Genomic DNA, 25030 nt, shown 5'->3' with positions numbered 1-25030 from the left:
TTAACACAAATAGGCGAAATGAGGTGGCGACTTGTCCAGGGTGTAAACCGCCTTCCGCCCGATTGTAGCTGAAATGGGCACCAGCGCCCCCCATGACCCCGAGGGAAATAAGAGGTGGAAAATGGATGGATGGATGGAATTACTGGTTTGCAGAATTTTTTTTTAACACAATTAGGTCAAATAGGTGGCGACTTGTCCAGGGTGTTCCGCGTCTTCCGCTCGATTGTAGCAGAGATAGGCACCAGCGCCCCCCACGACCCCGAAGGGAATACGCGGTAGAAAATGGATGGATGGGTGGAATTACTGGTTTGCAAAATTTTTTTTTAACACAATTAGGTCAAATGAGGTGGCGACTTGTCCAGGGTGTACGCCGCCTTCCGCCCGATTGTAGCTGAAATGGGCACCAGCGCCCCCCATGACCCCGAGGGAAATAAGAGGTGGAAAATGGATGGATGGATGGAATTACTGGTTTGCAGAATTTTTTTTTAACACAATTAGGTCAAATAGGTGGCGACTTGTCCAGGGTGTTCCGCGTCTTCCGCTCGATTGTAGCAGAGATAGGCACCAGCGCCCCCCACTACCCCGAAGGGAATAAGCGGTAGAAAATGGATGGATGTATGGAATTACTGGTTTGCAAAATTTTTTTTTAACACAATTAGGTCAAATGAGGTGGCGACTTGTCCCAGGGTGTACGCCGCCTTCCTCCGCCCGATTGTAGCTGAGTTAGGCACCAGCGCCCCCCGCGACCTCGAAGGAGTAAGCGGTAGAAAAAGGGATGGATGGATGGGAATTACTGGTTTGCAGAAATTTTTTTTTTAACACAATTAGGCGAAATGAGGTGGCGATTTGTCCAGGGTGTACACCGCCTTCCGCCCGATTGTAGCTGAGATAAGCACCAGGGCCCCCGCGACCCTGAAGGGAATAAGTGGTAGAAAATGGATGGATGAATGGATGGAATTACTGGTTTGCAGAATTTTTTTTTTTAACACAATTAGGTCAAATGAGGTGGCGACTTGTCCGGGTGTAAACCGCCTTCCGCTCGATATGGCTGAGATAAACACCAGCGCCCCCCGTGACCCTGAAGGGAATAAGTGGTAGAAAATGGATGGATGGATGGAATTAGTGGTTTGCAAAAAATATTTTTAACACAATTAGGTCAAATGAGGTGGCGACTTGTCCAGGGTGTACGCCGCCTTCCGCCTGATTGTAGCTGAAATGGGCACCAGCGCCCCCCATGACCCAGAGGGAAATAAGAGGTAGAAATGGATGGATGGATGGATGGAATTACTGGTTTGCAGAATTTTTTTTTAACACAATTAGGTCAACTAGGTGGCGACTTGTCCAGGCTGTTCCGCGTCTTCCGCTCGATTGTAGCAGAGATAGGCACCAGCGCCCCCCACGACCCCAAAGGGAATAAGCGGTAGAAAATGGATGGATGTATGGAATTACTGGTTTGCAGAATTTTTTTTTTTTAACACAATTAGGTTAAATGAGGTGGCGACTTTTCCAGGGTGTAAACCGCCTTCCGTCCGATTGTAGCTGAGATAGGCTCCAGCGCCCCCTGCGACTATGAAGGGAATAAGTGGTAGAAAATGGATGGATGGATGGAATTACTGGTTTGCAAAAAAAATATTTTCAACCCCATTAGGTGAAATGACGTAATCTCGCACGGCACACTTTTCATCCACCGTGCCGCGGCACACTAGTGTGCCGCGGCACGGTGGATGAAAAGCACTACTCTAATGAACGTGCATCTCCTTCACATGCTGAGAGGAGCAGCAGATGTGAGGAAGAGGAGGCGGAGGGTTCTAGAAAAAGCAGACCTCAGCTGAGCCCCGAGCACATTTTCAAGCCGCCGAGCGACTTGTCTTCCTCCGCTCTCACTCACGTTAGGGCGATCCAAGCAGTTGGGAAACATGATGATGATGGTGGTGGTGTGAAGCCGGCATCATCATCATCATCATCATCATCATCCGCCTCCTCCTCCTCATCCTCCTCACCGAATGCGTCACTGCATTCACACAACAAGCAGGATTGTTCACTGCAACCACTCGCACGGTCCGCCAGGTAAGACCCTTTTTATGCATCTTGCATCCTTCACTACGGGATCACCTAATATGCATGACATCATCACTATTAATGCCAGGAAGATGAAGATGAAGATGAAGATGAAACAGGACAAAAGGAGGCTGAGGGTTCTAACGGACCCGGACAAGTAAAGTTAGCATAGCACAAGATGATCTGCATGATCGCTGCTTTAAAAATGCATCCCAGGAAATGGTCGTTAACATTGGTCATTAACGGCCAAACTTCATGCAAATCCACTAAAATGGGATTCAATACAAATGAATACAATATAAATAGGAAAGCACTTTTTTTTTATTGAATAAAAATGTACGGCAATTACTTCTGAAGTATCAACTATGTAAGGATCAAATATTAATTTACCTGCCTTTTTGAGGAGGAATTCAACTTCGACCGAGGACCCGCGAGTCTGCAGGGAGCCCGCGTTTCCCTTTTTTAGAGTCGTTGCACAAAAGGCACAAAAAAATTACTGATTAAGTGAAATGTATTTATATAGCGCTTTTCTCCAGTGCAGAATACATACATATATATTTATATGTATATATATATATATATATATATTGATGAAGTGGCGACTTGTCCAGGGTGTACACCACCAACTGCCCAAATGCAGCTGAGATAGGCTCCAGTGACTCCCTGCAACCCCAAAAGGGACAAGCAGTAGAAAAATGGATGGATATAAATATATATATATATATACATATATATATATGTGTATATATATATATATATACATATATATACATACATAGACACACACATATATATATATATATATATATATATATATATATATACACATATATACACCCACACATATATATATATACATATATACACACGTACATATATATATATACATATATACACGCATATGTATATATATATATATATATATATATATATATATATATATATATATTAGGGATGCACCGAAATGAAAATTTGTGGCCGAAACCGAATAAAAATTAAACGCTTGGCCGAAGGCCGAATACCGAATATGGAATGCAGTTTTTCATATTTTTTTTAATATTGCATAAATAGCCTGGAATAAATATTTAGACATGTTTTTCAAATAAAGTATTTTTTTTATTGAATATTGACATTTTTTTAATATTCCAGTAGCCTTTGCTTTTCAAAAAAAGCACAAAGTTTTTCATTTATATTAGGCCTTCAAACAAAACATATATTCAAAAAAAAAAAATAAAGTGCATTAAAGTGGATAAACCCTCAACAAATGAATTATTGTCCTTTTGGCAAAAGTCTGCTTAGCCCCAGTAGATATGCTAATAATGTAAACAGAGGCCCCACTAAATCTCAATAAGTGTGTGCTTGTAACCTCATACACTTATACAGGTACACAACATATCCCAACGCCACCGCGTCAAAAAATTGCGTCACACGCCACTATTCGGCCTTGTTTTTAACTCATTCCACCGAAGGCCGAATGTGGCTTTTTTTGCCATATTCGGCCGAATATATTCGGTTACCGATTAATCGGCGCATCCCTGATATATATATATATATATATATATATATATATATATATATATATATATATATATATATATATATATATATATATATATATATACATACACACATATATACATATATATATATATATATATATATATATATATATATATATATATATATATATATATATATATATATATATATATATATACACATACATTAGGCTTCACGGTGGCAGAGGGGTTAGTGCGTCTGCCTCACAATACGAAGGTCCTGCAGTCCTGGGTTCAAATCCAGGCTCGGGATCTTTCTGTGTGGAGTTTGCATGTTCTCCCCGTGAATGCGTGGGTTCCCTCCGGGTACTCCGGCTTCCTCCCACTTCCAAAGACATGCACCTGGGGATAGGTTGATTGGCAACACTAAAATTGGCCCTAGTGTGTGAATGTGAGTGTGAATGTTGTCTGTCTAACCGTGTTGGCCCTGCGATGAGGTGGCGACTTGTCCAGGGTGTACCCCGCCTTCCGCCCGATTGTAGCTGAGATAGGCGCCAGCGCCCCCCGCGACCCCAAAAGGGAATAAGCGGTAGAAAATGGATGGATGGATATATATATATATATATATATATATATATATATATATATTCCTCGGGCACTAATTGAGCACGCACTTGCCGCTGATGATATCAAGTTATCGATGGGAAAAAGCATTTTTCGACAATATGATTTGCCTGAGCGGCTAGGAGAGTAAAATTTATTAGAAATAACATATTTTGAAAATTCTAATTAAAAACAAAATATTATAATTTTTTATTTTTTTTTTTAACTTGGGACTTCCCGCGGGCCGTAGTTTGGGGACCCCTGCTCTAGTGACTCAAAGTGTTTTTACATGGTGAGACCCAGTATCTAATCGTGGGTGGCACTGTGGTGGTAAAGTGTCTTGCCCAAGGACACAACGGCAGTGACAAGGATGGCGGAAGCGGGGATCGAACCTGGAACCCTCAAGTGGATGGCACGGTCACACTACCAACCGAGTTATACCGCCATACAACACAAAGTTTTATTTTTAAATGTGTACGTTTAATTTTTTTTTAGCCTTTTATAAAGTTATTATTAATTTACCTGCCTTCTCGAGGAGGAATTCGACTTCGACCAAGTCTACAGGGAGCCCGCGTTTCCCTTTTTTGGTGTCAATCAATCAATCAATGTTTATTAATATTGCCCTAAATCACAAGTGTCTCAAAGGTCTGCACAAGCCACAACGACATCCGTGGTACAGAGCCCATATAAGGGTAAGGAAAAACTCACCCCAGTGGAACGTCGGTGACAGTGACGATGAGAAACCTTGGAGAGGACCCCATATGTGGGCAACCCCCCCAGGGGTGACCGAAAACAATGGATGTCGAGCGGGTGTAACATGATATTATGAAAGTGTCCTTGCATAAGCTGAGTTGCAGTGACTAGGATGGCGGAAGCGAGGATTGAACCTGGAACCCTCCAGTGGAAGGCAAGGCCACTCCACCAACCGAGCTATACCGCCATACAACACAAAGGTTTATTGTTAAATGTATATGTTTCTTTTTTTTTTAGCCTTTTATAAAGTTATTATGTGTGGGGAAAGGAGTACAGTAGTACCATGACTCAGGAGTTTAATTGGTTCCTAACTCCAAAAATGTGTATCTGAAATCAACAACACCCGTTGAAATTACTTCAAATCTATTTAAAGAAGTTAAATGTAAAACACTTCATTGTGGTCTACAGAACATGTAATGTCGGTTATTTGGTGCGTTCTTTTAAAACGGTTGGTTTTGAGAGGCAAACCTCTCCTATTTGTTTTTAAATTTATATACACAGTATACATACATTTTAGCCTTTTATGAAGGTATTTATTTGAGGGTAAAGGAGTACAGTAGTACCATGACTTATTGGTTCTGTGACACAGCTCCTAACTCCAAAAACGTGTATCTGAAATCAACAACACCCGTTGAAATGAATTCAAATCTATTTAAAGAAGTCATATGTAAAACTCTTCATTGTGGTCTACAGAAAATGTAATGGTGGTTATTCGGTGCATTTTTTAAAAACGGTTAGTTAGAATCATTTTTTTTAGCCTTTTATGAAGTTATTATTTGAGGGGAAAGGAGTACAGTAGTACCATGACTTTGGAGTTTAATTGGTTCTGTGACACAGCTCCTAACTCCAAAAACATGTATCTGAAATCAACAACGCCCGTTGAAATGATTTAAAATCTATATAAAGAAGTCATATGTAAAACAATTCATTGTGGTCTACAGAAAACGTAATGGTGGTTATTCGGTACATTTTTTTAAAACGGTTAGTTAGAATCATTTTTTTTTAGCCTTTTATGAATTTATTATTTGTGAGGAAAGGAGTACAGTAGTACCATGACTTAGGAAATTAATTGGTTCTGTGACACAGCTCCTAACTCCAAAAACATGTATCTGAAATCAACAACGCCCGTTGAAATGATTTAAAATCTATATAAAGAAGTCATATGTAAAACAATTCATTGTGGTCTACAGAAAACGTAATGGTGGTTATTCGGTACATTTTTTTAAAACGGTTAGTTAGAATCATTTTTTTTTAGCCTTTTATGAATTTATTATTTGTGAGGAAAGGAGTACAGTAGTACCATGACTTAGGAAATTAATTGGTTCTGTGACACAGCTCCTAACTCAAAAAACGTGTATCTGAAATCAACAACACCCGTTGAAATGAATTCAAATCTATTCAAAGAAGTCATATGTAGAACACTTCATTGTAGTCCACCGAACATGTAATGGTGGTTCTTTGGTGTATTCTTTTAAAACGGTTCATTTTGAGAATCGGACCTCTCCAGGCCACGCCCCCTCACACTCAGTAAGCACTCACCCCCGCCTGGCAGAAATGTTTTGTGGCTTTTATTTTGCACTTTTGACATTGGTGACCGCCACAAGTCATCACTTTTGAGTGACTGTCGCCACAACACAACTTTCCAGATGTTACGGCGAGAGCAGCGGCTCACCGTGTTTTATTGATATTGACAATAAAATACTTTTCTATTCTACATCGCGGAAATAACTCCGCTGCTCGGCTGCTTCGAGTTGTAAACAACAGAGGCTGAAGGCTATGCGAGACATCGCGAAGAGAAAATATAGATAGATAGATAGTTCTTTTCTGATTCCTTAAAAACCAGTGATGGGCGGTAACAAGCTACATGTAGCTAAGCTAAACTACATTTTCCAGTAGCCTAGCGGCTTTTTGAACGAGTAGCAATTTCTATTGCTTAGCTACTTTTAAAGCCATGTAGCAAGGTAGCTTCCATCAAAGCTACCTTGGCAAAAATCCAGGGAAAATCTGATGACCTGGATGAATGACAACATTCGTAAGTGCGGAGAAAATCCATAATGATTGGTTGGCGTTCGTCACAATTGGCTAACGTTAGGGCGAAACATTACGGATTGGCCAATCAGAGGCAAGATAAGGCGGGTCATCGAAACTAGTAGGCAAAAGCGTAACAAATGTCACATGACGACGAGGGAGCCAGAGACAGAGGGACGCTTCTAGCTGACGACTCAAAACAAAGAAATATACTTGAAAATGGAATTCTCTCCCGCAGATTAGATTTTTCCTTTAGTGATGAAGACGACGTGCAGGAAACCCACAATAATGGGTGTCATAATCAGACAAAAATGTATGTGTAGGTATTGTAGGGCAGTGGTTCTCAACCTTTTTTCAGTGTGAACATTTTTTAAATTCAAGAACCCCCTAATCAGAGCAAAGCATTTTTGGTTGAAAAAAAAGAGATAAAGAGGTAAAATACAGCACTATGTCATCAGTTTCTGATTTAATAAATGGTATAACAGTGCAAAATATTGCTCATTTGTAGTGGTCTTTCTTGAACTATTTGGAAAAAAAAGATATAAAAATAACTAAAAACATGTTGAAAAATAAACTAACAATTCAACTCTAAATAAAGATGTCTACACATAGAAGAAAACCTCAGAGGTGGGTAGAGTAGCCAGAAATTGTACTCAAGTAAGAGTACTGTTACTTTAGAGATTTATTACTCAAGTAAAAGTAAGGAGTAGTCACCCAAATATTTAATAGAGTAAAAGTAAAAAGTATGTTGTGAAAAAACTACTCAAGTACTGAGTAACTGATGAGTAACCTGATTACGGCAACAAATGCACAAAAACATAAAAATAGCAATGAGCAAATTCAGAGCTAGGAATATCTCTTAAGCAACTAAAACAATAATATATATTAAATAATAGTACATTAAAATAAAAATTAAAAAAATGGCACATTGAGCCACAATAACTTAACAGCACCATAGCCTCAGTAGGCATTCATTGATTTGATTGATTGATTGAGTAATTGAAACTTGTATTAGTAGATTGTACAGTACAGTACATATTCCGTACAATTGACCACTAAATGGTAACACCCCAATAAGTTTTTCATTGTTTATCAATGACTTAATAAATGACCCAGTCGAGGTGATCCACCTCATATATACATATACATACACACACATATCATTTATACACACATTTTTGTAAGGGGCGCTGGAAGCCGGCAGACCCGTCAGCGATCCTGTTCTGTCTCCCTTTAATGTTTGTCTGATCTTGAATGGGAGTGTGCGGAAAATTGTAATTTTCCTGAAGGAACTCTCCTGACGGAATAAATAAAGTACTATCTAATCTAATCTAATATATCATATATACACACACATATCATATATATACATATATATGTATATATATATATATATATATATATATATATACATACATTTATATAAACAGTATATAATTTTTATTTATTTATTTTGCCGTCTTTGTTGACATGTTAAAGATGTTTTAATGAATATACATGTATGTTTAACATGTAGATTCCAATCTTTCATGAAGACAAGAATATAAATTGGTGTATTACCTGATTCTGATGACTTGCATTGATTGGAATCAGACAGTATTGATGATAACGTCCACGTTTTCAAATGGAGGAGAAAAAAAGTTCCTCTTTTCTGTCCAATACCACATGAAAGTCGTTGGTTTTGGCATCTTATTTGTCCAGCTTCCATATTCGTTTTTATACACTTTACAAGAAATACATTGGCGGCAAACTCCGTGGCTTGCTAGCTTGTTTGCGCTGGCTTTGGGAGACTCTTATTTTGTTAGCGCAGGCGCGATGGAGCGGCACTTTTATTGTGAAGACAGGAACTGTGCGATCAGTCTTTAGGCTTTCGACGGGAAGTACGGTTGAAATAAAAAGTGTCTTTTTTCCTTACACTTTTGATTGATCGATTGAAACTTTTATTAGTAGATTGCACAGTACAGTGCATATTCCGTACAATTGACCACTAAATGGTAACACCCCAATAAGTTTTTCAACTTGTTTAAGTCGGGTGATGTGACCGCCTGGCTCTGTTTGATTGGTCCAACGTCACCAGTGACTGCATGTGATTGGTGAAAAGCAGGCATGCGTGGATTCTACTTTGAAGCTCTGTCATTAACCAAAACAAACATTATCAGATCGATAAAAAAAAGTAGCAAGTAGCGAGCTGAATGTAGATAAATGGAACGGAGTAAAGTAGCGTTTCTTCTCTATAAATATACTCAAGTAAAAGTAAAAGTATGTTGCATAAAAACTACTCGTAGAAGTACAATTTATCCCAAAAGTGACTCAAGTAAATGTAACGGAGTAAATGTAGCGCGTTACTACCCACCTCTGGTAATCATCAACTTAAAGTGCCCTCTTTGGGATAGAAATAGAGATCCATCTGGATTCATGAACTTAATTCTAAACATCCATCCAATTTTTACTGGCTTATTCCCTTTTGGGTCGCGGGGGAGCGCTGGTGCCTATGTCAGCTACAATCTGGCGGTAGGCAGCGTACACCCTGGACAAGTCGCCACCTTCATCGCAGGGCCAACACAGATAGACGAACAACTTCACACTCACATGCACACACTAGGGCCAATTTAGTGTTGTTAATCAACCTATCCCCAGGTGCATGTCAAATAATATTATTAAGCTCATTCACTTAAGAGACTAAGACGTATAAGATTTCATGGGATTTAGCGATTAGGAGACAGATTGTTTGGTAAACGTATAAGCATGTTCTATATGTTATAGTTATTTGAATGACTCTACCATAATATGTTATGTTAACATACCAGGCACCTTCTCAGTTGGTTATTTATGGCCTCATATAAACGTACACTTATTCAGCCTGTTGTTCACTATTCTTTATTTATTTTAAATTGCCTTTCAAATGTCTATTCTTGGTGTTGGGTTTTATCAAATAAATTTCCCCCAAAAATGCAACTTATACTCCAGTGCGACTTTACTGTATATGTTCTTTTCCTATGCATTTTCGGCAGGTGCGACTTATACTCCGGAGCGATTTATACTCCGAAAAATACGGTAATAACGGATTATATGAACTTACTCGTCCATTACCAAACACAGTCAACAGTGATCCGATTACAAAGGAGTTCTCAGGGAAAATCGTTCTTTATTTTGCCGCAGTTGTCGTACATTAGAAGGCCAAGGTGAGCTACACAACAAAGGAGCCGACATTGCGTAAGTGTCCTTTAAGACATTTCTAACCTACTGCTGGTACTTACAGTTTCAATGGCTCCTCCATCGCCGATAAAAGTCGTATATGGAAAATCCATCTTCATGCTGTCGCAGGTTTCTGAAGGCTTTTTCCCACCGAAGCACCTGAAAGTTCAAATCCGGATGTTCAATCAATCAATCAATGATTATTTATATAGTCCTAAATCAGGGGTCGGCAACCCAAAATGTTGAAAGAACCATATTGGACCAAAAATACAAAACAAATCGTCTGGAGCCGCAAAAAATTGAAAGCCATATTACATACAGATAGTGTGTAATGAGATATAAATTGAATTATGAGGACTTAAATGAAACTAAATGAGCTCAAATATAGCTACAAATGAGGCATAATGATGCAATATGTACATATAGCAAGCCTAAATAGCATGTTAGCATCGGTTAGCTTACAGTCGAGCAGTGACCAAATATGTCTGATTAGCACTCCACACAAGTCAATAACATCAACAAAACCTCACTTTGTGCATTCATGCACAACTTTAAAAGTTAGGTGGACAAAATAAGACAGAAAAAAGAATGGCATAAAACACTTCTTTGAAAGTCGGAGAAAGTTATGCATGTAAACAAACTAGGGTGAGTTCAAGGACCGCCAAAGTTAGTAGGACGAAACGGACGCTCGCTAAATACACGAATCAGTGAAGCATGTTTAATACAAACAGTGTGCTTTATAACAAATAGGGAGGTTTATGTCATGTTTTTCCTCCTGCAGAAACCAAATTAAAACAAAAAAATATTTTTTTTCCCCTATTTCCATTTTCATAGATTTTTGAAAAAGCTCCAGAGAGCCACTAGGGCGGCGCTAAAGAGCCGGAGCCGCGGGTTGCCGACCCCTGCCCTAAATCAATGATGACTATGAGAAACCCTTGGAGAGGACTGCATATGTGGACAATCCCCCCGTCCGTCCGTCTGAGAAAGTCGGAGAAAGTTATGCATGTAAACGAACTAGGGTGAGTTCAAGGACCGCCAAAGTTAGTAGGACAAAACGGCGCTCGCCAAATACTCAATCCGTGAAGCATGTTTAATATAAACAGTGTGCTTTATAACAATTAGGGAGGTTTATGTCATGTTTGTCCTTCTACAGAAACCAAATTAAAACAAAAAATATCTTTTTTTCCCTATTTCCATTTTTCAAATATTTTTGAAAAAGGGCGGGCTAAAGAGCCGGAGCCGCGGTTGCCGACCCCTGCCCTAAATCAATGATGACTATGACAAACCTTGGAGAGGACCGCATATGTGGACAAAGAAGTGGCATAAATCACGTCTGAGAAAGTCGGAGAAAGTTATGCATGTAAACAAACTAGGGTGAGTTCAAGGACCGCCAAAGTTAGTAGGACAAAACGGCGCTCGCCAAATACTCGAATCAGTGAAGCATGTTTAATACAAACAGTGTGCTTTATAACAATTAGGGAGGTTTATGTCATGTTTGTCCTCCTACAGAAAGCAAATTAAAACAAAAAATATCTTTTTTTCCCTATTTCCATTTTTCATATATTTTTGAAAAAGCTCCAGAGAGCCACTAGGGCGGCGCTAAAGAGCCGCATACGGCTCCGGAGCCGCGGGTTGCCGACCCCTGCCCTCAATCAATGATGACTATGAGAAACCTTGGAGAGGACTGCATATGTGGGACAAAGAAGTGGCATAAATCACGTCTGAGAAAGTCGGAGAAAGTTATGCATGTAAAAAAAACTAGGGTGAGTTCAAGGACCGCCAAAGTTAGTAGGACAAAACGGCACTCGCCAAATTCACGAATCAGTGTAAGCATGTTTAATACAAACAGTGTGCTTTATAACAATTAGGGAGGTTTATGTCATGTTTGTCCTTCTACAGAAACCAAATTAAAACAAAAAAATATATTTTTTTTCCCAATTTCCATTTTTAATATATTATCAAAAAAAGCTCCAGAGAGCCACTAGGGCGGCGCTAAAGAGCCGCATAAGGCTCAATCACGAGTTGCCGACCCCTGCCCTCAATCAATGATGACTATGAGAAACCTTGGAGAGGACTGCATATGTGGACAAAGAAGTGGCATAAATCACGTCTGAGAAAGTCGGAGAAAGTTATGCATGTAAAAAAAACTAGGGTGAGTTCAAGGACCGCCAAAGTTAGTAGGACAAAACGGCACTCGCCAAATTCACGAATCAGTGAAGCATGTTTAATACAAACAGTGTGCTTTATAACAATCAGGGAGGTTTATGTCATGTTTGTCCTCCTACAGAAACCAAATTAAAACAAAAAAATATCTTTTTTTCCTATTTCCATTTTTCATATATTTTTGAAAAAGCTCCAGAGAGCCACAAGGGCGGCGCTAAAGAGCCGGAGCCGCGGGTTGCCGACCCCTGCCCTAAATCAATGATGACTATGAGAAACCTTGGAGAGGACTGCATATGTGGACAACCCCCCTGTCCGTCTGAGAAAGTCGGAGAAAGTTATGCATGTGAACAAACTAGGGTGAGTTCAAGGACCGCCAAAGTTAGTAGGACAAAACGCCGCTCGCCAAATACTCGAATCAGTGAAGCATGTTTAATACAAACAGTGTGCTTTATAACAATTAGGGAGGTTTATGTCATGTTTGTCCTTCTACAGAAACCAAATTAAAAAAAAATATCTTTTTTTCCCTACTTCCATTTTTCATATATTTTTGAAAAAGCTCCAGAGAGCCACTAGGGCGGCGCTAAAGAGCCGGAGCCGCGGGTTGCCGACCCCTGCCCTAAATCAATGATGACTATGAGAAACCTTGGAGAGGACTGCATATGTGGACAAAGAAGTGGCATAAATCACGTCTGAGAAAGTTGGAGAAAGTTATGCATGTAAACAAACTAGGGTGAGTTCAAGGACCGCCAAAGTTAGTAGGACAAAACGGCGCTCGCCAAATACTCGAATCAGTGAAGCATGTTTAATACAAACAGTGTGCTTTATAACAATTAGGGAGGTTTATGTCATGTTTGTCCTCCAACAGAAAGCAAATTAAAACAAAAATATATCTTTTTTTCCCAATTTCCATTAATAATATATTTTTGAAAAAGCTCCAGAGAGCCACTAGGGCGGCGCTAAGGAGCCGGAGCCGCGGGTTGCCGACCCCTGCCCTAAATCAATGATGACTATGAGAAACCTTGGAGAGGACTGCATATGTGGACAACCCCCGTCCGTCCGTCTGAGAAAGTTATGCATGTAAACAAACTAGAGTGAGTTCAAGGACAGCCAAAGTTAGTAGGACAAAACGGCGCTCGCCAAATACTCGAATCAGTGAAGCATGTTTAATACAAACAGTGTGCTTTATAACAATTAGGGAGGTTTATGTCATGTTTGTCCTCCTACAGAAACCAAATTAAAACAAAAAATATATATTTTTCCCTACTTCCATTTTTCATATATTTTTGAAAAAGCTCCAGAGAGCCACTAGGGCGGCGCTAAAGAGCCGGAGCCGCGGGTTGCCGACCCCTGCCCTAATTCAATGATGACTATGAGAAACCTTGGAGAGGACTGCATATGTGGACAAAGAAGTGGCATAAATCACGTCTGAGAAAGTCGGAGAAAGTTATGCATGTAAACAAACTAGGGTGAGTTCAAGGACCGCCAAAGTTAGTAGGACAAAACGGCGCTCGCCAAATACTCGAATCAGTGAAGCATGTTTAATATAAACAGTGTGCTTTATAACAATTAGGGAGGTTTATGTCATGTTTGTCCTTCTACAGAAACCAAATTAAAACAAAAAATATATTTTTTTCCCTATTTCCATTTTTCATATATTTTTGAAAAAGCTCCAGGGAGCCACTAGGGCGGCGCTAAAGAGCCGGAGCCGCGGGTTGCCGACCCCTGCCCTAAATCAATGATGACTATGAGAAACCTTGGAGAGGACTGCACATGTTGACAACCCCCCCGTCCGTCTGAGAAAGTCGGAGAAAGTTATGCATGTAAATAAACTAGGGTGAGTTCAAGGACCGCCAAAGTTAGTAGGACAAAACGGCGCTCGCCAAATACTCGAATCAGTGAAGCATGTTTAATACAAACAGTGTGCTTTATAACAATTAGGGAGGTTTATGTCATGTTTGTCCTCCTACAGAAACCAAATTAAAACAAAAAATATCTTTTTTTCCCTACTTCCATTTTTCATATATTTTTGAAAAAGCTCCAGAGAGCCACTAGGGCGGCGCTAAAGAGCCGGAGCCGCGGGTTGCCGACCCCTGCCCTAAATCAATGATGACTATGAGAAACCTTGGAGAGGACTGCATATGTGGACAAAGAAGTGGCATAAATCACGTCTGAGAAAGTTATGCATGTAAACAAACTAGGGTGAGTTCAAGGACCGCCAAAGTTAGTAGGACAAAACGGCGCTCGCCAAATACTCGAATCAGTGAAGCATGTTTAATACAAACAGTGTGCTTTACAACAATTAGGGAGGTTTATGTCATGTTTGTCCTCCTACAGAAACCAAATCAAAACAAAAAAATATATTTTTTTCCCTATTTCCATTTTTCATATATTTTTGAAAAAGCTCCAGAGAGCCACTAGGGCGGCGCTAAAGAGCCGCATGCGGCTCCGGTGAGCCGCGGGTTGCCGACCCCTGCCCTAAATCAATGATGAATATGAGAAACCTTGGAGAGGACTGCATATGTGGACAAAGAAGTGGCATAAATCACGTCTGAGAAAGTTATGCATGTAAACAAACTAGGGTGAGTTCAAGGACCGCCAAAGTTAGTAGGACAAAACGGCGCTCGCCAAATACTCGAATCAGTGAAGCATGTTTAATACAAACAGTGTGCTTTACAACAATTAGGGAGGTTTATGTCATGTTTGTCCTCCTACAGAAACCAAATCAAAACAAAAAAATATATTTTTTTCCCTATTTCCATTTTTCATATATTTTTGAAAAAGCTCCAGAGAGCCACTAGGGCGGCGCTAAAGAGCCGCATGCGGCTCCAGTGAGCCGCGGGTTGCCGACCCCTGCCCTAAATCAATGATGAATATGAGAAACCTTGGAGAGGATCGCATATGTGGACAAAGAAGTTGCATAAATCACGTCTGAGAATGTCGGAGAAAGTTATGCATGTAAACAAACTAGAGTGAGTTCAAGGACCGCCAAAGTTAGTAGGACAAAACGGCACTCGCCAAATACTCGAATCAGTGAAGCATGTTTAATACAAACAGTGTGCTTTATAACAATTAGGGAGGTTTATGTCATGTTTGTCCTTCTACAGAAACCAAATTAAAACAAAAAAATATATTTTTTTCCCAATTTCCATTTTTAATACATTATCAAAAAAGCTCCAGAGAGCCACTAGGGCGGCGCTAAAGAGCCGCATGCGGCCCCGGAGAGCCGCGGGTTGCCGACCCCTGCCCTAAATCAATGATGACTATAAGAAACCTTGGAGAGGACCGCATATGTGGACAAAGAAGTGGCATAAATCACGTCAGAGAAAGTCGGAGAAAGTTATGCATGTAAACAAACTAGAGTGAGTTCAAGGACCGCCAAAGTTAGTAGGACAAAACGGCGCTCGCCAAATACTCGAATCAGTGAAGCATGTTTAATACAAACAGTGTGCTTTATAACAATTAGGGAGGTTTATGTCATGTTTGTCCTTCTACAGAAACCAAATTAAAACAAAAAATATATTTTTTTCCCTACTTCCATTTTTCATATATTTTTGAAAAAGCTCCAGAGAGCCACTAGGGCGGCGCTAAAGAGCCGGAGCCGCGGGTTGCCGACCCCTGCCCTAAATCAATGATGACTATGAGAAACCTTGGAGAGGACTGCATATGTGGACAACCCCCCGTCCGTCCGTCTGAGAAAGTTATGCATGTAAACAAACTAGGGTGAGTTCAAGGACCGCCAAAGTCAGTAGGAAAAAACGGCGCTCGCCAAATACTCGAATCAGTGAAGCATGTTTAATACAAACAGTGTGCTTTATAACAATTAAGGAGGTTTATGTCATGTTTGTCCTTCTACAGAAACCAAATTAAAACAAAAAATATATTTTTTTCCCTACTTCCATTTTTCATATATTTTTGAAAAAGCTCCAGAGAGCCACTAGTGCGGCGCTAAAGAGCCGGAGCCGCGGGTTGCCGACCCCTGCCCTAATTCAATGATGACTATGAGAAACCTTGGAGAGGACCGCATATGTGGACAAAGAAGTGGCATAAATCACGTCTGAGAAAGTCGGAGAAAGTTATGCATGTAAACAAACTAGGGTGAGTTCAAGGACCGCCAAAGTTAGTAGGACAAAACGGCGCTCGCCAAATACTCAAATCAGTGAAGCATGTTTAATACAAAAAGTGTGCTTTATAACAATTAGGGAGGTTTATGTCATGTTTGTCCTCCAACAGAAACCAAATTAAAACAAAAAAATATATTTTTTTCCCTATTTCCATTTTTCATATATTTTGGAAAAAGCTCCAGAGAGCCACTAGGGCGGCGCTAAAGAGCCGGAGCCGCGGGTTGCCGACCCCTGCCCTAATTCAATGATGACTATGAGAAACCTTGGAGAGGACTGCATATGTGGACAACCCCCCTGTCCGTCTGAGAAAGTCGGAGAAAGTTATGCATGTGAACAAACTAGGGTGAGTTCAAGGACCGCCAAAGTTAGTAGGACAAAACGGCGCTCGCCTAATACTCGAATCAGTGAAGCATGTTTAATACAAACAGTGTGCTTTATAACAATTAGGGAGGTTTATGTCATGTTTGTCCTCCTACAGAAACCAAATTAAAACAAAAAAATATATTTTTTTCCCTATTTCCATTTTTCATATATTTTTGAAAAAGCTCCAGAGAGCCACTAGGGCGGCGCTAAAGAGCCGGAGCCGCGGGTTGCCGACCCCTGCCCTAAATCAATGATGACTATGAGAAACCTTGGAGAGGACCGCATATGTGGACAAAGAAGTGGCATAAATCACGTCTGAGAAAGTCGGAGAAAGTTATGCATGTAAACAAACTAGGGTGAGTTCAAGGACCGCCAAAGTTAGTAGGACAAAACGGCGCTCGCCAAATACTCGAATCAGTGAAGCATGTTTAATACAAACAGTGTGCTTTATAACAATCAGGGAGGTTTATGTCATGTTTGTCCTCCTACAGAAACCAAATTAAAACAAAAATATATCTTTTTTTCCCTATTTCCATTTTTCATGTATTTTTTTAAAAGCACCAGAGAGCCACTAGGGCGGCGCTAAAGAGCCGCATAAGGCTCCGGAGCGCCGCGGGTTGCCGACCCCTGCCCTAATTCAATGATGACTATGAGAAACCTTGGAGAGGACCGCATATGTGGACAAAGAAGTGGCATAAATCACGTCTGAGAAAGTCGGAGAAAGTTATGCATGTAAACTAACTAGGGTGAGTTCAAGGACCGCCAAAGTTAGTAGTACAAAACGGCGTTCGCCAAATACTCGAATCAGTGAAGCATGTTTAATACAAACATTGTGCTTTATAACAATTAGGGAGGCTTATGTCATGTTTGTCCTTCTACAGAAACCAAATTAAAACAAAAAATATCTTTTTTTCCCTACTTCCATTTTTCATATATTTTTGAAAAAGCTCCAGAGAGCCACTAGGGCGGCGCTAAAGAGCCGGAGCCGCGGGTTGCCGACCCCTGCCCTAATTCAATGATGACTATGAGAAACCTTGGAGAGGACCGCATATGTGGACAAAGAAGTGGCATAAATCACGTCTGAGAAAGTCGGAGAAAGTTATGCATGTAAACAAACTAGGGTGAGTTCAAGGACCCCCAAAGTTAGTAGGACGAAACGGCGCTCGCCAAATACTCGAATCAGTGAAGCATGTTTAATACAAACAGTGTGCTTTATAACAATTAAGAAGGATTATGTCATGTTTGTCCTCCTACAGAAACCAAATTAAAACAAAAATATATCTTTTTTTCCCTATTTCCATTTTTCATGTATTTTTGTAAAAGCTCCAGAGAGCCACTAGGGCGGCGCTAAAGAGCCGGAGCCGCGGGTTGCCGACCCCAGCCCTAAATCAATGATGACTATGAGAAACCTTGGAGAGGACTGCATATGTGGACAACCCCCCTGTCCGTCTGAGAAAGTCGCAGAAAGTTATGCATGTAAACAAACTAGGGTGAGTTCAAGGACCGCCAAAGTTAGTAGGACAAAACGGCGCTCGCCAAATACTCGAATCAGTGAAGCATGTTTAATACAAACAGTGTGCTTTATAACAATTAGGGAGGTTTATGTCATGTTTGTCCTCCTACAGAAACCAAATTAAAACAAAAATATATCTTTTTTTCCCTATTTCCATTTTTCATGTATTTTTGTAAAAGCTCCAGAGAACCACTAGGGCGGCGCTAAAGAGCCGCATTAGGCTCCGGAGCGCCGCGGGTTGCCGACCCCTGCCCTAATTCAATGATGACTATGAGAAACCTTGGAGAGGACTGCATATGTGGACAAAGAAGTGGCATAAATCACGTCTGAGAAAGTCGGAGAAAGTTATGCATGTAAACAAACTAGGGTGAGTTCAAGGACCGCCAAAGTTAGTAGGACAAAACGGCGCTCGCCAAATACTCGAATCAGTGAAGCATGTTTAATACAAACAGTGTGCTTTATAACAATTAGGGAGGTTTATGTCATGTTTGTCCTTCTACAGAAACCAAATTAAAACAAAAAATATCTTTTTTTCCCTACTTCCATTTTTCATATATTTTTGAAAAAGCTCCAGAGAGCCACTAGGGCGGCGCTAAAGAGCCGGAGCCGCGGGTTGCCGACCCCTGCCCTAAATCAATGATGACTATGAGAAACCTTGGAGAGGACTGCATATGTGGACAAAGAAATGGCATAAATCACGTCTGAGAAAGTCGGAGAAAGTTATGCATGTAAACAAACTAGGGTGAGTTCAAGTACCGCCAAAGTTAGTAGGACAAAACGGCGCTCGCCAAATACTCGAATCAGTGAAGCATGTTTAATACAAACAGTGTGCTTTATAACAATTAGGGAGGTTTATGTCATGTTTGTCCTCCTACAAAAACCAAATTAAAACAAAAAAAGATCTTTTTTTCCCCTATTTCCATTTTTCATATATTTTTGAAAAAGCTCCAGAGAGCCACTAGGGCGGCGCTAAAGAGCCGCATACGGCTCCGGGGCTGCGGGTTGCCGACCCCTGCCCTAAATCAATGATGAATATGAGAAACCTTGGAGAGGACCGCATATGTGGACAACCCGTCCGTCCGTCTGAGAATGTCGGAGAAAGTTATGCATGTAAACAAACTAGGGTGAGTTCAAGGACCGCCAAAGTTAGTAGGACAAAACGGCGCTCGCCAAATACTCGAATCAGTGAAGCATGTTTAATATAAACAGTGTGCTTTATAACAATTAGGGAGGTTTATGTCATGTTTGTCCTTCTACAGAAACCAAATTATAACAAAAAATATCTTTTTTTCCCTAATTCCATTTTTCATATATTTTTGAAAAAGCTCCAGAGAGCCACTAGAGCGGCGCTAAAGAGCCACATAAGGCTCCGGAGCGCCGCGGGTTGCCGACCCCTGCCCTAATTCAATGATGACTATGAGAAACCTTGGAGAGGACTGCATATGTGGACAACCCCCCGTCCGTCCGTCTGAGAATGTCGGAGAAAGTTATGCATGTAAACAAACTAGGGTGAGTTCAAGGACCGCCAAAGTTAGTAGGACAAAACGGCGCTCGCCAAATACTCGAATCAGTGAAGCATGTTTAATACAAACAGTGTGCTTTATAACAATTAGGGAGGTTTATGTCATGTTTGTCCTCCTACAGAAACCAAATTAAAACAAAAAAATATATTTTTTTCCCTATTTCTATTTTTCATATATTTTTGAAAAAGCTCCAGAGAGCCACTAGGGCGGCGCTAAAGAACCGGAGCCGCGGGTTGCCGACCCCTGCCCTAAATCAATGATGACTATGAGAAACCTTGGAGAGGACCGCATATGTGGACAAAGAAGTGGCATAAATCACGTCTGAGAAAGTCGGAGAAAGTTATGCATGTAAACAAACTAGGGTGAGTTCAAGGACCGCCAAAGTTAGTAGGACAAAACGGCGCTCGCCAAATACTCGAATCAGTGAAGCATGTTTAATATAAACAGTGTGCTTTATAACAATTAGGGAGGTTTATGTCATGTTTGTCCTTCTACAGAAACCAAATTAAAACAAAAAATATCTTTTTTTCCCTAATTCCATTTTTCATATATTTTTGAAAAAGCTCCAGAGAGCCACTAGAGCGGCGCTAAAGAGCCACATAAGGCTCCGGAGCGCCGCGGGTTGCCGACCCCTGCCCTAATTCAATGATGACTATGAGAAACCTTGGAGAGGACTGCATATGTGGACAACCCCCCGTCCGTCCGTCTGAGAATGTCGGAGAAAGTTATGCATGTAAACAAACTAGGGTGAGTTCAAGGACCGCCAAAGTTAGTAGGACAAAACGGCGCTCGCCAAATACTCGAATCAGTGAAGCATGTTTAATACAAACAGTGTGCTTTATAACAATTAGGGAGGTTTATGTCATGTTTGTCCTTCTACAGAAACCAAATTAAAACAAAAAATATCTTTTTTTCCCTATTTCCATTTTTCATATATTTTTGAAAAAGCTCCAGAGAGCCACTAGGGCGGCGCTAAAGAGCCGCATAAGGCTCCAGAGCGCCGCGGGTTGCCGACCCCTGCCCTAATTCAATGATGACTATGAGAAACCTTGGAGAGGACTGCATATGTGGACAAAGAAGTGGCATAAATCACGTCTGAGAAAGTCGGAGAAAGTTATGCATGTAAACAAACTAGAGTGAGTTCAAGGACCGCCAAAGTTAGTAGGACAAAACGGCGCTCGCCAAATACTCGAATCAGTGAAGCATGTTTAATACAAACAGTGTGCTTTATAACAATTAGGGAGGTTTATGTCATGTTTGTCCTCCTACAGAAACCAAATTAAAACAAAAAAATATATTTTTTTCCCTATTTCTATTTTTCATATATTTTTGAAAAAGCTCCAGAGAGCCACTAGGGCGGCGCTAAAGAACCGGAGCCGCGGGTTGCCGACCCCTGCCCTAAATCAATGATGACTATGAGAAACCTTGGAGAGGACCGCATATGTGGACAAAGAAGTGGCATAAATCACGTCTGAGAAAGTCGGAGAAAGTTATGCATGTAAACAAACTAGGGTGAGTTCAAGGACCGCCAAAGTTAGTAGGACAAAACGGCGCTCGCCAAATACTCGAATCAGTGAAGCATGTTTAATACAAACAGTGTGCTTTATAACAATTAGGGAGGTTTATGTCATGTTTGTCCTTCTACAGAAACCAAATTAAAACAAAAAATATCTTTTTTTCCCTACTTCCATTTTTCATATATTTTTGAAAAAGCTCCAGAGAGCCACTAGGGCGGCGCTAAAGAGCCGGAGCCGCGGGTTGCCCACCCCTGCCCTAAATCAATGATGACTATGAGAAACCTTGGAGAGGACTGCATATGTGGACAACCCCCCGTTATGTTAGCTGCTTATTGCCTCTCCCCTGCTTTCCCGTGCAGGTGAGTCCATGCACGTCCCTGCGCTGAGCCCCCAGCTGGAGCAGCAGAGAGGCTGAAGAACGAGCGGCCATGACACCCTCCAGCTCTGAGGACCCCGGCTTCCTCGGCCTCCTCTGGCCGCCCGCCGACAACCGCACCCGCGCGGAGCAGCTGGGCGCCTTCCCGCCGCTGTCGTCCACGCTGGCGCTGCTGGTGCTCGTGGCCGTGCTGGCGGGCATCGTGCTGGTCTCCGTGGCGACCTTTCACTTCCACAAGAGGCGGCTCCAGAAGCGGAAGATCCAGCGCGCTCAGGAGGAGTACGAGCGCGACAGCGGCAGCCCGGCGCGGGCCGCCGGCGCGGCACCCGCCCGGCCCTGCGTCATCGCCCGCCCGCCGCGCCGCGCCGTCGCCGAGGAGGAGAAGATGGAGAAGGGGCGGGGCTTAGCGGAGGAGGCGGAAGGTGGAGGAGGTGAGGCGCAGGGCGACGCTGTCGCACTCAGGAAATGAGACCGTGCGGAAGGAAACGCAAAAGCAATAAGGCACAACGTTATCATCCATCACTGCTGCTTGTAGATGATTATTGATTACTACGGTAGTATCAGGATAGTCCACACCAGAAAACAATGACCTTACACAACTCCAGCAACTTTTTCAAACATTGGACATTTTTACACCCTCACTTGGGTTTCTACGTCGATAAGTCCCGCCTTCCTGCGTTGCCATTGGCCGGCTTCTCGGCGATCGGGGAGAAAGACGCCAAGGAAACAAAGAAGTTTGGTTTTCAGTTGACTTGTGCTTCGTGAAGAAGATTTATTCTACGGAAAAGCATATTTAGATTTTTTTTGTTTTGTTTTGCATCCACTTTGATCATTTTCAAATCTTTAAAGCTACGAAAAAACAAGTTTGAAAGAAAATGTGTTAAAAAAGATATTGTGTTGGTATATATATATATACAGTGGGGCAAAAAAAGTATTTAGTCAGCCACCGAATGTGCAAGTTCTCCCACTTAAAACGATGACAGAGGTCTGTAATTTTCATCATAGGTACACTTCAACTGTGAGAGACAGAATGGGGAAAAAAGATCCAGGAATTCACATTGTAGGAATTTTAAAGAATTTATTCGTAAATTATGGTGGAAAATAAGTATTTGGTCAACCATTCAAAGCTCTCACTGATGGAAGGAGGTTTTGGCTCAAAATCTCAAGATACATGGCCCCATTCATTCTTTCCTTAACACGGATCAAACGTCCTGTCCCCTTAGCGGAAAAACAGCCCCAAAGCATGATGTTTCCACCCCCATGCTTCACAGTAGGTGTGGTGTTCTTGGGATGCAACTCAGTATTCTTCTTCCTCCAAACACGACGAGTTGAGTTTATACCAAAATGGATACATGGATGATACAGCAGAGGATTGGGAGAATGTCATGTGGTCAGATGAAACCAAAATATAACTTTTTGGTATAAACTCAACTCGTCGTGTTTGGAGGAAGAAGAATACTGAGTTGCATCCCAAGAACACCACACCTACTGTGAAGCATGGGGGTGGAAACATCATGCTTGGGGGCTGTTTTTCTGGACGATTGATCCGTGTTAAGGAAAGAATGAATGGGGCCATGTATCGTGAGATTTTGAGCCAAAACCTCCTTCCATCAGTGAGAGCTTTGAATGGTTGACCAAGTACTTATTTTCCACCATAATTTACGAATAAATTATTTAAAATTCCTACAATGTGAATTCCTGGATTTTTTTTTTCAAATTCTGTCTCTCACAGTTGAAGTGTACCTATGATGAAAATTACAGACCTCTGTCATCATTTTAAGTGGGAGAACTTGCACAATCGCTGGCTGACTAAATACTTTTTTGCCCCACTGTATATATATATATATATATATATATATGTATGTATGTATGCAGTACAGGCCAAAAGTTTGGACGCGCCTTCTCATTCAATGCGTTTTCTTTATTTTCATGACTATTTATAGTATCAGCCTGCTCAGTGGCTTAGTGGTCAGAGTGTCCGCCCTGAGATCGCTAGGCCGTGAGTTCAAACCCAGGTCGAGTCATACCAAAGACTATACAAATGGGACCCATTACCTCCCTGCTTGGCACTCAGCATCAAGGGGTTGGAATTGGGGGTTAAATCACCAAAAATTATTCCCGGGCGCGGCCCCCTCTGCTGCTCACTGCTCCCCCTCACCTCCCAGGGGGTGATCAAGGGGGGATGGATCAAATGCAGAGAATAAATTCTGGGTACTTTAACTTTAACTTTGTCACTGAAGGCATCAAAACTATGAATGAACATAAGTTATGTATCCAACAAAAAAAAGGTGAAATAATTGAAAACATGTTTTACATTCTATCCATCCATCCATTATCTACCGCTTGTCCCGTTCGGGGTCGCGGGTGGGGGGGTGGGGGGGGGGGGGTGCTGGGGCCTATCTCAGCTGCATTCGGGCGGAAGGCGGCGTACACCCTGGACAAGTCGCCACCTCATCACAGGGCCAACACAGATAGACAAACAACATTCACACTCATATTCTAGTTTCTTCAAAATAGCCACTCTTTGCGCTGATTACTGCTTTGCACACTCTTGGCATTCTCTCTCTCATTGTGTTGATGCCTTCAGTGACAATCTACAATGTAAAATAGTCATGAAAACAAATAAAATGTATTAAAATGAGAAGGCGTGTCCAAACATTTGGCCTTTACTGTATGTGTGTGTGTATATATATGTATATATATATATATATATATATATGTATATAATATTACTATTATTATTAGTGATGGGTACCGAATCCGATACTGTCTTTGGCAGCGACCAAATCCCGCTGGTCCTCCCAGGCTCTAATTCACGTAAAAACCTCACTCTTGTGTCAGCATTGCCTGTGACGTCACGCCCCGTTTCCACTGTGGCACTTGCCGATCACTCCAGCAGCACTGAGAGCTGACTTATCCAAAACTACCTCTAGGCAATGTTGCAAATTTTCAATGGCGACAATACAAATGACTCAAAAAAATATCCCGACCCCAAGTACAGTAAGGCTCCACTTTACGAAAAAATGAGCTAGCTTGATGCTAATACAGATTAGTTTTGTTATTGACGTGCTGCTGATCAGCATCAGTAATTGTAAATGGTGTTTTAAACACTTCCAAATGTGTTAATGAAAACTAGAGCAAACATCCATGTTACAATCCCACAGCTGCCGCGTGATAAGTACCCTACTTACAGTATTAACTCTTTTTAGGGCGCAACACAAGACTGAACGGACTAGCCGACACACCACAAACTATACACTACTGCCATCTACCGTCTTGGACTTGCAGCTGTGATTGCAACCTGTTGTATACTTGCAA

General features: G+C 41.3%; 1 protein-coding gene across 1 annotated transcript; it reads left to right on the top strand.

The window, feature by feature from the left end:
- The first annotated feature begins 1732 nt into the window (after window positions 1–1732).
- Window positions 1733–22687, top strand: LOC133551868 (uncharacterized protein C11orf87 homolog). The gene is made up of 2 exons (XM_061899032.1): window positions 1733–2067; window positions 21696–22687. The coding sequence occupies exon 2, from the start codon at window positions 21765–21767 to the stop codon at window positions 22179–22181; it is 417 nt and encodes a 138-aa protein (XP_061755016.1). The 5' UTR covers window positions 1733–2067; window positions 21696–21764; the 3' UTR covers window positions 22182–22687.
- Window positions 22688–25030: the final 2343 nt, after the last annotated feature.

Source organism: Nerophis ophidion, linkage group LG04, assembly GCF_033978795.1.
Source record: "Nerophis ophidion isolate RoL-2023_Sa linkage group LG04, RoL_Noph_v1.0, whole genome shotgun sequence".
Taxonomy (NCBI): Eukaryota; Metazoa; Chordata; class Actinopteri; order Syngnathiformes; family Syngnathidae; genus Nerophis; species Nerophis ophidion.
This window is presented reverse-complemented; position numbering and strand designations above follow the sequence as displayed.

Coding starts and splice junctions, on each gene's coding strand:
- LOC133551868 (XM_061899032.1), top strand. CDS start 21,765: ATGACACCCTCCAGCTCTGAGGACCCCGGCTTCCTCGGCCTCCTCTGG.